This window comes from Ostrea edulis, chromosome 9, assembly GCF_947568905.1.
Source record: "Ostrea edulis chromosome 9, xbOstEdul1.1, whole genome shotgun sequence".
In the NCBI taxonomy this organism is placed as follows: Eukaryota; Metazoa; Mollusca; class Bivalvia; order Ostreida; family Ostreidae; genus Ostrea; species Ostrea edulis.
This window is the reverse complement of record NC_079172.1, coordinates 43,336,439-43,350,623: the sequence shown is the minus strand read 5'-3', so window position 1 is coordinate 43,350,623 and position 14,185 is coordinate 43,336,439. Positions and strand designations below refer to the sequence as shown.

Here is a 14,185-nt window from a genome sequence, read left to right as displayed (position 1 = left end):
AAATTCATCTCGTGACTGCATGAAGTTGTCAGTTAAACGCTGTTTGAGACATTCTAGAAATAAAACTTCATTATTAACATAGTGGTTAAACCATACATCACCAAATCCTTTCGATAATAATAAATGCTTAACTTGGCAGCGCCAATTACAGTTCTTGTGATTGCAAGTCAACATGTCATCATATATAGATTGAAGGATACAATTGTCGGTTTTGATAACTTTCAACCAATATTTGATAATTTTTATCATACGTAAATTATACATTGGCACACGACCAAGTTCCCCGTAAACCATATAATTTGGAGTGCACTTCTTTACATGTAAAATTCGCTTACAAAAGTCCACATGTACCTTTTCAACATCGTTACCTGGGTTAAAACCCCAAATTTCACTACCATAATTCAAAACACTTGAAACATAAGTATCAAATACATGAAGTTTTGTTACAATATTCAGTGACAGATTATCACAAATTCGAAGAATATGGTACATACATTTTCTACCCTGCTCGGCGATAATACACTGAGACTTTAAAAATTTACCATTAAAATTTAAAGTAAGACCAAGATAATTAAAACTGTCAACAACTTCTAGTTCGCTACCATTGTAAAACCATTTGCTGGCGGCATTTATTTTCCCTCCGTTACGAAAGACAAGAACTTTTGTTTTTTGAATGTTAACTTTTAGGTCCCATTCGTTACAATAAACTGATAAAGTATTTAACATGTTTTGTAATCCTGTGGCTGATTCAGAAAGAAGTACAGTATCATCAGCGTACATTAGCAAAAACAGTGATATATCTTTAAAGTCAATTCCATCACATAAGCTATTAATAAATGCATTCTCAAAATCATTCACATAGAGAGAGAACAAAAAGGGGGACAACCCCTCACCTTGCATTAATCCGTTTGTACATGGGAAGAAGTTCGATAATTCGGATTGAAATCTAACACAGGATTTTAAGTTACTATATAGTGATTTGATGATTGTAAGTAATTTACCAGTGATGCCACAGCGTGATAATTTAAAAAATAACTTGTTTCGGTTGACATTATCGAAAGCCTTTTCATAATCAACAAAACAGCAAAATAACTTATTTTTGCGTGATAACGTTCTACTAATGACACTTTGTAATGCAAATATAGCGTCTGAAGTGCCAAAACCTGGTTTGAAACCAAACTGAGCATCTGACACAGAATTATTCCCGTAACACCATTTTAACAACCTATCATTTAAAACAGAAGTAAATATTTTTGCCAAACAACTCACCAGAGTTATGCCTCTATAGCTATTAGTGTCGTTAGCATTTCCTTTCTTAAAAGATGGGAAAATAATTCCCTCAGACCAACATGTTGGAAATGTGCCACGCTTAAAGATAATATTGAATAGATGTGACAACAATGGAGTAAAAATAACTCGAAATTTACAAAAGTATTCATTTAACAAGTTATCAATGCCCGGTGATTTAGCAGCTTTCGTTTTCTTTAATACATTACAAACTTCATCACATGATATTGGAACATCTAGCTCCTCGAAAATGCAACTTTGAGCTCGGTCCACATCTGTATTATTGTTATCTCCATCATTGTTACAGACAGACTTGAAATGCTCAAAAAAATTATTCAAAGACAACTCTGTAGGTGGAGACCGTGAATTCTTCTTAAACGCTTTGTAAAATTGCCTAGGATTATTCCTACGTAACAGACTAAGTCGGTTCCCCTCTGATCTTAAATACTTACGTCTGACCTGTCGTTCATAACGTTTATATTCACCTTTAGCTTCAACCAGATTACATCTGTTTTCCGGGCTACGCTCAGAATTAAAGATGTACATAAAATGACGATAAGTGTAATTATATTATATAGGTTTGCCAAAAGTTAATTACTGTAAAAACGTATATACAGGAGGAATGTGCAACTAAACGCCAATATTAATAAAATAACATGGTGTAGATTTATCGACTTTTGGTATACTTTATATTAATTTGAAAGTTTCCTTGAAAAAGTAATAAGTAAATGGGCTTATTTTTGGGGTGCTCATGTTGATTTTTTGCATACTCTCCTTGTAGTAGTTCATTTTCGGAAGAAGAAAAAATTGAAGACGTACTCTGTGTATGTTTGCAAACACTATGGCGAAATTGATGACGTAATCAACACCTGGAAACAACAAACGCGCACACGTAAACAAAAGGTCACCGATTCTGCCCAGTCACCGAAATAGGGCAGTCAACGATACAAGCATATAAAGGTGACATCAATAACGTCACAACGATAAACGTAATTTTATGCCTTATCCAATCGTTACTACTCGGCTATTTCCGTAACCGCAAGTTCTTACCGGTTACCAATCTCTACCCAGAGTTGTCGTTCCTTGCTCTCACTTACGTGTAAGTGAGTGTAAGGAACGATAACTCTGGGTAGAGATTGACCGGTTACGGGAAAGGACGAGCGCGTGATCCAATTGGTCTTTCTCCTCAAAACAAATAATGAAACCATTTTACTGTTTATATTGAACACTGTACTGATCACTGGGTTACCATGAACGTGAAATTTTTAAATTCAAGTGAGAATACCCCTATTCATATCCAGAAAAGTACGCTACAAACCGTGTTTGGTTCGGATATACCAAACTTAGAAAGTGTGTGATTGTAAAACAGTGCTATTTAGACTATAGTTATTAAAACTGGTATACATGTTCACCATAGTCTTGGTGCCAAGTGTATTTTGAAAAATAACAAATATGCTTCTCATGTTATACTTTATTGTAAAAAAAAATCTTTCTTCAATTTAATTCTCACCAAAGTCATATTTACATTTAACATTTTAATGATGCTCTCTGATATCAGAGAGTGGAATGAACAGATTCTACTGGAAATCAACGTTAGTTATGTCGAGATATAATATGACCTACTGACTTGATATTCTGAGGTGAGAATTAGTCTAAAAGAGCCTTGTGGATTTAAAAAAAAAAATCTTCAGAATTTCATAATGGGAACTTCTGAAATGTGTAAGAATAATTTTATAATGAGGAGTGCCGTGTGCAATTGCGGCCTAGTTTTCAACGAAGGAAAAGAGTAATGATTACCGATTTTCAATTACAAGTGGTCTATTCCTAATTTTTCAAGTCCACACCACTGTAAAGTACAGGTGTAGTTCTTATGCTTCAAATACATGACTTCCTTGTAAACGCGTTCAACAGACCGAATAAACAGAAACATCGTAGAGATCTTTAAAAAACAACATTATTGTATAAAACAGTGTGTTCTAAATAGTTGAGGCAATTCATTCACGCCGAGCACAACCCTAAAGATGGATTCGACAGAGGAAGATGGTAAGTTTGTGTATGTAGCTAATATCTGTAATTAGGAATATAATTCACAAAATGAGGGAAGCATGGTCTGCATCAATATAATATTCAGTTGTAAACTATTGTGCGAGAAAAGTGAAACATACATGCACCATATTAGGTGGTTATGTAGCAAGAGGGAAATTTCGCAATCTTTATTTTTTTAAATTTGAAATTTTAGCAGGGTAATATTTGAGCGAAATTAAATAGAACGTGACAAGTATGGAACGGGGTTTGAAATTAAAGTTGATAATCAGATATTCTGACGTGCAATGGAGTGGTGTAAATTGCACAATGAAAACACAAACCACAGTCTACTTGTAGGCGAGCACAGGTCTGTTGTACCGTCCGGTTAGTCTGCGTTATAACAGAGCTTAAGTTCTGATTTATATTCCAAAAATATATGTACAATAAACTAATCTACGCATCGTTGTATCGTTCAACAAGAAAATACTTTGAATTCTTTAGTTTGTTAAATAGGACATGAAGGTCGCAACCATCGTAGATTTGACAAAAATGTATAACCTGATCATTATGATTATGCAATTTTTTCAGTAATGTTTGGAACCTGTACACCCCCCCCCCCCCCCCCCGTTTAACAAACCACAAAAAGACATTTTATTATCATATCAAGAGAAAACATTTTACAAAAATTTATACAATCCATGAGAGCAGGAAGAGTTCAATCTAGGTTTATATGATATACTAAAGGACTATAAGTACCTAAACCATTTAGTATGGAAAAAATGATCCTTGAAGGTAAAATTATACCTATAAAGAGGCTTTGTCAGTATGATCCAACAACAATAATCAGGGGGTGATGGATCTACTGCTGAATTTTTAAAGATGTTTTGGAAAAAATAGGACATGATGTCATTCGATCTATAAATTATGGTTATGAAATAGGGGAACTATCATCTATACAAAAGCAGAGGATTATAACATGTGTGGAAAAAGAAGGAAAAAGTAAATTCTATTTAAATAACTGGAGACCTATATCATTATCAAATGTAGTCTACAAAATTGGATCAGGATGTGCATGTATTGCTAGAAGATAGACATTTGTTACTTTAATGAAAGCTGGTGATAACGAACAGTGATTAATATCCTAATTAGTTGATTCATTCCCGAAAGGTATATAGGAGAAAATACACGCTTCATATATTTGATGAATTATACAGAAATTAACAATATATCGGGTTTCCTAGTTATGATTGATTTCGAAAAGGCTTTTTATCCTGTATCATGGAAATTCATTGATGGAACTCTGAAATACTTCGAGTTTGGTTCATCTTTTAGCCAATGGGTCGCAATTTTTCAACATAATACAATTTCTTGTGTATTCAATCAGGTATCCTGTCCAGATACTTTAAGCTCGGAAGGGGATGTAGGCAAGGAGATCCAATCTCACCTTACATTTTTTCTTAAAGGAATTAAGATTAATGATAATGAATATATCATGTGACAATATGCTGATGATACATTGGTAATTATTGATAATTCAGAAATGTCAGTTAAGGCTACATTGAAAGAAATTGAAGAATTCAACAAAATATCCGGACTTAAAATCAACAAAACAACAAATGAAATTGCAAGGATGGGTAGTAAACATATTCGGAGGATAGGCTTTGCCCGGAAAGAAAATTTAAATGGACTACACAATTTAAATTATTAGGAATTTAATATGATGTTGATTTATCAAAAATAAATTAGTTAAACTATGACAAAAAAATTGTGAAAATTGAGGCAAGACTTGAAAAATGGAATTAAAGAAACCTAGCACCAATTGGAAAAATTACATCCGTAGAATCACTTCTTATATCGCAGCTTAATCTTTATTTATTTCCTTACTAAATCCCGCCGATAACATATTGAAAAAAAAACAACTAAATAATTTAATCTTTTCTTTTTTTTATATATATATATGGCAGTCAAATATTGATAAAATTAAATGGAAAATAGTTACGCAAGATTATACAAATGGTGGACTAAGATTGGTAGCTTTGGAATGCTACATCAAGGGATTAAAATCAGCATTGATAAGAAGATTAATTAGGAATGATAACTCTTACGTGGAAAATTTTATGAGAGAAGTTCCTTAACATTGACAAGTTGTTAACTACAGGATAGGATTGCATTGATCATGTAAAGGAAAACATACATAATGCTATCTGGAGAGATGTTTTGAAAATCAGTCTGTGTTTTTTTTTAAGTCTTGGTATGAAAAAGGTATAAAATCTGTCCATGATTTATCAAATACAAATGGTAATATATTATTACTCCCTTTTCCAACTAGACAAAATTGTAAATTACAGTGCTTTCAATTCAGAATTAATAATTAAATTCGGACTACAAATAATTTCATGTTTAAAATTGGCAAATTAAACTCAAACTTGTGTGATTTATGTCAAAATGAAGAAGAAACAATTGATCATTTGCTGTCGTTTTTCACAGTGTTCAACAGTTCCCTGAGATTTCATTGATTTCTGTACTTTAAAAACTGTAATCTTAAACTTGGATGCCACATCCTTCATATTTGGAGAATTAAACAAAAGTGAATCAGCCAAATCATTCAACATTGTATCAATGTTCACATCAGATTTTATGTCTATATAATGAGATGCTTGAATAATAACTTATTTATACTAGGTCTGGTAAGTGAAATAAAGAGCAAGTTTAGAACCTTATAACAAATTGTATATATTTGCCCAATTCTCTATTTTGTATTCCTTGTAGGAATTCTGAGATTAATCACTGTTTCACTTTGTTATCTTCACCTTTTCATACAAAACGAATAAAATTATAGATTCCAATACCAACTGGAAGAAATTGTTCTTTATGTTGGATGGTCATTAATCTCTCTCTCTCTCTCTCTCTCTCTAATATCTGATTATGATACAAGTTGTTTAAAAATGCCAAAATGATTATTTGATATCGGATATGACATCAGTGATCTAGATGTGTTTGTTCATGGAATTTAAACATTGAACGTTGAAAAAAATCCGGATTTCATCATACCCGTGTAGTAAATGAATGTCTAAAGTTTGCTAAATGTTAAACCCCTTATTTCCCCCCTGTCCTTATGTATCTTAAGTGGTAACGATGCATGGAGAGCCATCCAAAAGTTCAGGCTTTTTTAGAATTTGAATTCCATTCGAGGATATCAACAGTGACCGACTGTGTGTGTATCATCTGGCCAAATGAACCGACGCGGATATTTTCGGTCGCACGCGCTGACTGTATAAACGAATAAACATCAAGGAAAACGGGGCACATCAAAAGAAAACAGAATCTGACTTTAAAAAACATCAAAAGAAAACAGTGTTTGATTGAATAAACATCAAAACAGTATTATTACATCCACTATATGGCAAAATGGGTTTTGCTACTTATGAATTTTGTTCCCAACGAAAACTTGCTCGCGCATTAAAAATGTTGCTATCTAATGATTTTGTTTTAATTTGATAAAAAATTCTTAATGCTCCTGATAAAAAGGTAGCTGGTGTGTCCAGATATTATTGCCCGCAAATTGTTAATCAATAGTGGTCTCCTGATAATTAATAGTGGTCTCCTGATAATTAATAGTGGTCTCCTGATAATTAATGGTGGTCTCTTGATAATCAATAGTGGTCTCCTGATAATTAATAGTGGTCTCCTGATAATTAATAGTGGTCTCCTGATAATTAATGGTGGTCTCTTGATAATCAATAGTGGTCTCCTGATAATTAATAGTGGTCTCCTGATATTTAATAGTGGTCTCCTGATAATTAATAGTGGTCTCTTGATAATTAATAGCGGTCTCCTGATAATTAATTGTGGTCTCTTGATAATCAATAGTGGTCTCCTGATAATCAATAGTGGTCTCCTGATAATTAATAGTGGTCTCTTGATAATTAATAATGTTACCTGTAACTTGTTCACTAACCATCTTTCCTGATATTTAATAGATGTACCTGTAACTAGTTCACTAACGATCTCTCCTGATATTTAATAGTGTTACCTGTAACTTGTTCACTAACCATCTCTCCTGATAATTAATAGATGAACCTGTGACTTGTTCACTAACCATCTCTTCTGATAATTAATAGATGTACCTGTAACTTGTTCACTAACCATCTCTCCTGATAATTAATAGATGTACCTGTGACTTGTTCACTAACCATCTCTCCTGATAATTAATAGATGAACCTGTGACTTGTTCACTAACCATCTCTCCTGATAATTAATAGATGTACCTGTAACTTGTTCACTAACCATCTCTCCTGATAGTTAATAGATGTACCTGTTACTTGTTCACTAACCATCTCTCCTGATAATTAATAGATGTACCTGTGACTTGTTCACTAACCATCTCTTCTGATAATTAATAGATGTACCTGTAACTTGTTCACTAACCATCTCTCCTGGTAATTAATAGATGTACCTGTAACTAGTTCACTAACCATCTCTCCTGATAATTAATAGATGTACCTGTAACTAGTTCACTAACCATCTCTCCTGATAGTTAATAATGTTACCTGTAACTTGTTCACTAACCATCTCTCCTGATAGTTAATAGATGTACCTGTGACTTGTTCACTAACCATCTCTCCTGATAATTAATAGATGTACCTGTGACTTGTTCACTAACAATCTCTCCTGATAATTAATAGATGTACCTGTAACTTGTTCACTAACCATCTCTCCTGGTAATTAATAGATGTACCTGTAACCAGTTCGCTAACCATCTCTCCTGATAATTAATAGATGTACCTGTAACTAGTTCACTAACCATCTCTCCTGATATTTAATAGATGTACCTGTAACTAGTTCACTAACCATCTCTCCTGATAGCTAATAGTGTTACCTGTAACTTGTTCACTAACCATCTCTCCTGATATTTAATAGATGTACCTGTGACTTGTTCAGTAACAATTTCTCCTGATAGTTAATAGATGTACCTGTAACTAGTTCACTAACTTATTGACACCACGCGATACATGTAAGTCAAACTGATCTATTAGAGCCATCCTTTTTCACAGCTCAAGGTTCTGTGGCCAGATCTATGATATCTTGTAATATTTCTTCCGATTATTATTTGTCACCCTGGGTACTTTGCTGAAGACTCTGGGCTTCCGTAGCAACAACGCAGCTGTCTCTATATCAGGTTATTGCTGTGTGGGGTATTAACTCTTTCGCCTTTACTTCTTTCTTTTTTTTTTTTTTTTTTTTTTTTTTACTGTAGACCGCACCACATGAAGAAAACATTAATATTTTTTTCAATTAGAGAGGTGTAATTCAGACCTCATATTCTCACAGCTGACATTCCATGCATAGTAAGTTGTAGATTACCATTAAATGTCGTGAATCCTGAAGATATTAAGATTTTCTCCGCAGGTAACGTTATGGTATGTAAGTTTCTGCTATAGGATTTAATTTCATAGTGAGCAAATACATTATCTTGTGGTTGATCAGTGTGTAAGTATGTCATTGAGTGGGTATGATATTTGGAGAAGATTATAGAGGTGGTAGTTGATAATAATTTTCTGTATCTTTAGGAACAGTGCTGTGGAAGACAATCTGTCTTGTGGCAAGGGTCACTGCGGAAAGTCAGATTTTTCATTGTCAACAAGATTACTCTGTTCATTCACAGAGCCCATCATATGTTGACTAGTTTGTGGGCCATTCACAAAGCCCATCATATGTTGACTAGTCATTTGTCGGCGCATCTGAGAGTGAAGCATTGTCAATTGCGATCTCTATAACCTCGCGTGTACTTCTTCTTGAGCTTTCTTGTTTATTAAATATTTGTATTTGCGGATTAAAAAACTCCTTTCTTGCAAAATGGCGTACCATAGCTGCTCAATCTTGGCGATGTCATGGCGAAGAATAGTGCAATTTGCAGTATAGTTCTAGACCATGAGGTTAGTGATATTTTTCAACGTAGAGACCTCTGCAAAAATTAACTTGACTGCAAAACATGCCTTTGAATCCCCTCAATCTTACCGAGACTGTGTGATCTCGAATTTTCATTGATGAGAACTGATGCTAACTGGTTCTCACAGGGTTACGAGGTTTTTCCTCTCTGTGACTTGCGACTGTGTGCGAACACCTCACAAAATCACAAGTTGTGTCATACGAGTGTACAAGAGAAACGAGTTTCTTTTTGTTAGTAGCCGGTTACATGCGGTTCTTTATACGATGCTTTCATGTTCAGATATTAAGAAAACTGTATCTCCTAAAATCGCGAAATGTGGCATTCCAACGTCTCAAATTGCACCATTCCTCCACCTGTCGGCTTTTTCTCCGTTCTCAAGCGTCTGTCAGGTAAACTGGTCGTTTTTTAAACAGTATTGTAGGGGGTAAAGACCTATAATACAAAGGGAACCAGAGATTACAAAGCAATCAAAACAATAAATATCTAGGTATGAAATATCATACAGATGTGATCAGATTGTTAACTAAACGTGAAAAATAGGACAATCCATCATTTACACGTGCATGGTGCCAACATTTTCTTCTTTAAAGGGACATGGACTCGATTTCAGCTGAAAATTTTAAAATCTTAATTTCCCATTTTTATTGTTTTATATTTCTAATGGTCATCCAAAATTTAAATATCAGTTGTTGAGTTACAAGCGAGACACAGCACTCGCAATTCTTTGTTTGTAAACAAGGCTCGTGCCATGTTTTTGTTTATATATAGATGAAATAATAGAAAATATCATGTTTATAACAAAATGAAATGTGCCAAACACTAAAACTATTCAATTATATTTAGAATCAATTTGTAAAATGAAAAAAAAAATCTGCTTTAAATGAAACTTTTACTAGTATATTTAACGTACAATGTATGTAAACAAAAACATGGCACGAGCTCCCTGTTTACATTACAAATAATTGTGAGCTCTGTATCTCCCATGTACCTTACAACTGATATTCAAATTTTTGAAATTAGAAATACCTTAGTTAAGGATTCGAAACATTAAAATTGGAAAACTAAAACCAAAATTTGAAAAATTTCGGCTCAAATCGTGTCCATTCATTACTTTCCAAATGAAAGTACATGTAGATAGATTTTAAAAAAAAACATCAATTGCAATCATAGCAGCTTTATTTACCTGTACATGTCAACTATGGCATGGAATAGGACGAATTGGATGTTTTGTAATTAAAATTTAACGTGTACCATCCTTATCTGGTAATAAACAACTTTTCACCTCTACATTGCTACTGCAACCGGATCTAAAGAGACGTAACAAAACGTATAAACCAGGTATTCCAATGAAAACCTTGTAATTAGGAATAGGAAATTCATTATAATACCAGATAGAACGTGATCTCTCTAATTCGTACGTCAATCGAAAGAAATCGTATCTCTCCTTTAAAAATGAAAGCATAAAATTAACAGCAAAAAACTAACAGGAATTGCATATTGTAGCAACGACACGCAACATCTATAGATACAAAGCGCGGGAAACAGAGGAAAACAAAATTACTTAATATTATAATTAATCCGACTAAATGCTTATAAACAACTTTATTGTTAATTTTGTTGGTGTTTCTGTGTTTTACTTCCCGTCGACCCATATTAAGATGCCACCACTATAGGTGAAGTACTATCTTGATCTATGCATATATTTACTGCCATAGCAGTGAGGGTTCTTTAACGTGTCAACGTCTGTCGCGACAAGGGACATCCTTTTTTAAAGGTCATTTCCGAAAGACCCGTGATTCTCACTTCAAAATTCCGAACGTTTGGCGAAAGAGCAATCACTACGTCTTCGGTTTGAAGTGGCCATGGCACGAACGGGGCCCAAACTCACGACCTTCCGGTTACGAAGCGAACGCTCTACCATTGAGCCACCGCGACCGGTAAATAACTTTAATATAGAGTAGTAATTATGATAAATACACATACAATAACAATTATTACAAATCAATGCAATATTCTTGGAAACACGTAAATGATCACATATACCGGATCGTGAATAGAGCAATCAATTGCCGACTCCGAACGTTCATGTCGTTTCCTGACCGGAATTCCCCGTACCAGAGAAGCAGTTGCACCACCCGAACACAACCAAATCAAACCGTAATCTTTCATTGTAAAACAATACCTGTCAACACTTCGATGAATATTTCTCGAATTCAGGTGTAGGACAAGGGTTTACCACAACTTGTATCCATTTACCGATTTGGAATACCACAAAATCCAATGAATCGTTTGTAACCCCGGTTAAACGAAGATATAACTCAAAATTAGAAAAATGACGCATATATATAAAAAGTTCTTGCCAACAACTCTAGTTCCAAAAAAGTTCTAACTCTAGCTCCACCCCTATAATTATCTTCCCCTGGGTATCCAGGTTGGAATAGATCCTCAATACCCATTGCTTGTCGTAAGAGGCGACTAAATGGGGCGGTCCTTCGGATAGGACCACAAAGTTACAGCAGGTGTGGCACGATAAAGATTCCTCCCTGCTCGAAGGCGGAAAGCGCCAAGCATAGGTCCTAATTTTGTAGACTTTTTGATTAATCAATCAATCCTTCCGCTACAAAATGTAGTCCCTGCAAAACCCTTTCAAAATTTGAATAGTCATAATTTTTTTTTAACTGAATAGGATTCAGTAATAGATGTGTAATATGTCCAATGGGACCAGTATTGAACCAGTAAATACTTTGTTGTAGCATTCTGCGCAGTTGTGTTCAAAAGCTCAGGAGCTAACTTCCTTAATGAGTTCTTGCTACGTAAACACCCAGCGAATGCCAACATCACCATGCATATAATTCTCCGATTGTACAGGTTGGTTTTGTCAAAGAACTTCACGATACAGGTATTGGTTTTCTCTTTAATACAGGTTTTTCCACCTTCCATAATATTTTGAACAAACTGATTTTCAGTCGAAGAGTTTAATCCAACAAGATTGAGAGGCCATTTAATACCAAAAGGTCAATCATAGATGTTGAATTTGCCCGTTCACCTAGACATGCTGGACATATAGATACAATTCCTTTTGCAATTGTCCAAATATAGATATCAAAATTATGTCAAAACATCGGCCATATGGCTCAGAGGCATGCTTTAAAACTAATAAATACAGTGATAAATGCTGAACGATTGATCTCTGCGTTAAACTCTGAAGTCAAAGACGAATACAAGCATTTTTAGATTTTAAATTCTCTATACCAAAATACCAGACCCTAGTTCACTGTACCACATGAGTAAAACTTACAAGTACCACATGAATAAAACTCTTTCTTCAATACGCGACCTGTAAACATTAAAAATCTATAAAATATTTCCGTTGGTCAGGAAATACGTTTGTGTGATGATCTGCACTTACTGTGTTTAAAAATCTAAAACACCAAGTTACTATCTTTATAATTTGCATACATAAGATCAATTGATATTTCACGGACTGTTTCCAATCCTCTCTCAAATCTAATATAAGTGTTCATTTACTATTGGAATTAAGTGAAGCGGAAGGAGAATTACTTACTTAGAAGCTGTACTTTGTTCTGAAATCAAACACTTCTTTTTAGCACCTCCAGTATTGTTCCTTAATCTTCTAATAAAACAAATAATTATCATTACTGGGAAAATTGTGGTAAAGAATAAAACGGTGTTTTATGTATCTATAATGGAGACAAGCATCAATGTACTTTCACATTTTAAGCGCCCTCTGATCCAAACTCTGCCATCTTTATACTCCTAACATTGATATCACTCCTATCAAAATACTTCTCTGTGAATAATGGCTACTTTGTTTGGTTTGTCTCTCCTCAATTTACTTGGATCACGTGTGGATCCAGGTTAGAATAGGTCCTCAGTATCCCTTGCTTGTCGTAAGAGGCGACTGAATGGAGCGGTCCCTGGATTAATACCACAAAAAAACCGAGACCCCGTGTCACAGCAGGTGTGGCACGATAACGATCCCTCCCTGCTCAAATGCCGTAACGTCGAGCATAGGCCAAAATTTTGCAGCCAATGGTGACGTCTCCATTTGAGTGAAATATTCGAGAGGGACATTAAACAATAATGAATCAATCAATTTACTTGGTTTTAAAAGTTCTCAGATGATGGCCGGGCTTTCCACAATAGAGGCATCCAATGGGAAATCTCGTGACTGGCATGTTCTGGAAACCAAAATGCACCAGTGTTCCATATTCAATGGAAAATACTGCTCCTAACATCGGAGTACCTACTTTTAGATTTCAGTTTTCAAAGATTTAAATGTACGCTTTTCATCATCGGCATCATTTTCCAAATGATTTGTGACTTAATGTTTCACTGTGCTCCACCCTCAGGAGGGAGTATCAGCCATTTTATGAGGTGACGTAGTCAGTTTTGTATAGTCAGCGTCCTATTCAAGATGGCGCTTCGCCGATTTACTACGATCATTTCTTCCGAAAATAGATATTTTCTAACAAAGGAAAAAACCCAACTCAGTTTATCAGCATTGTTTTATGAATTATACGATACAAAAATAAGAATCAGAACTATCAAATATGCAATGTAAGTATTTATCTGATAGCTAAGTTTGTTTATTGTCGATATATTCTAAGATGAAAATTCGACCCCGCTCTGTCAATTCAATTCATTCATTTACTGAAACCATTCACAATGGTACACGAGGTACATGTGTATAATTTTATATTCATGTAAATAATATTGCAAAGGGTGCATTTATATGAATAATAAATGCACATATATGTTCATTATCACAAAATAGAGGTGGGGGCATAATACATACAAAGATTCCGACATTTAATAAATATACATGTGTGGGGGTGGGGATGGGGAGACTAACTCCTGGATTTTGAAAATAAATATACATACCGGTTTTACTGTTTTAAA

At 34.4% G+C, this 14,185-nt stretch overlaps 1 protein-coding gene and 1 long non-coding RNA gene across 4 annotated transcripts in view; one reads left to right on the top strand and one right to left on the bottom strand.

Annotated features, from left to right (window-relative positions):
* LOC125657858 (methanethiol oxidase-like) overlaps positions 1-14,185 on the top strand; it is a 52,853-nt gene that overhangs the window by 19,544 nt on the left and 19,124 nt on the right. Inside the window, exon 1 of one of the 2 annotated variants that reach the window (XM_056149310.1) lies at positions 3,194-3,330. The exons of the other annotated variant lie outside the window; for it this stretch is intronic. Coding sequence (XP_056005285.1) covers positions 3,309-3,330 — 22 coding nt within the window. The 5' untranslated portion in view covers positions 3,194-3,308. Of the gene's footprint in view, positions 1-3,193; positions 3,331-14,185 lie in introns of those variants that run through there. 2 annotated transcript variants of the gene reach the window in all.
* On the bottom strand, positions 8,452-12,809 carry LOC125657860 (uncharacterized). 2 transcript variants are annotated; one of them, XR_008798574.1, is made up of 3 exons: positions 10,651-11,433; positions 10,446-10,569; positions 8,452-9,694 (listed from the first exon to the last, which is right to left on the bottom strand). It is a non-coding gene; the product is annotated as an uncharacterized LOC125657860 (long non-coding RNA). The 2 variants fall into 2 exon arrangements; XR_008798573.1 differs by having other exon boundaries at positions 10,446-12,809.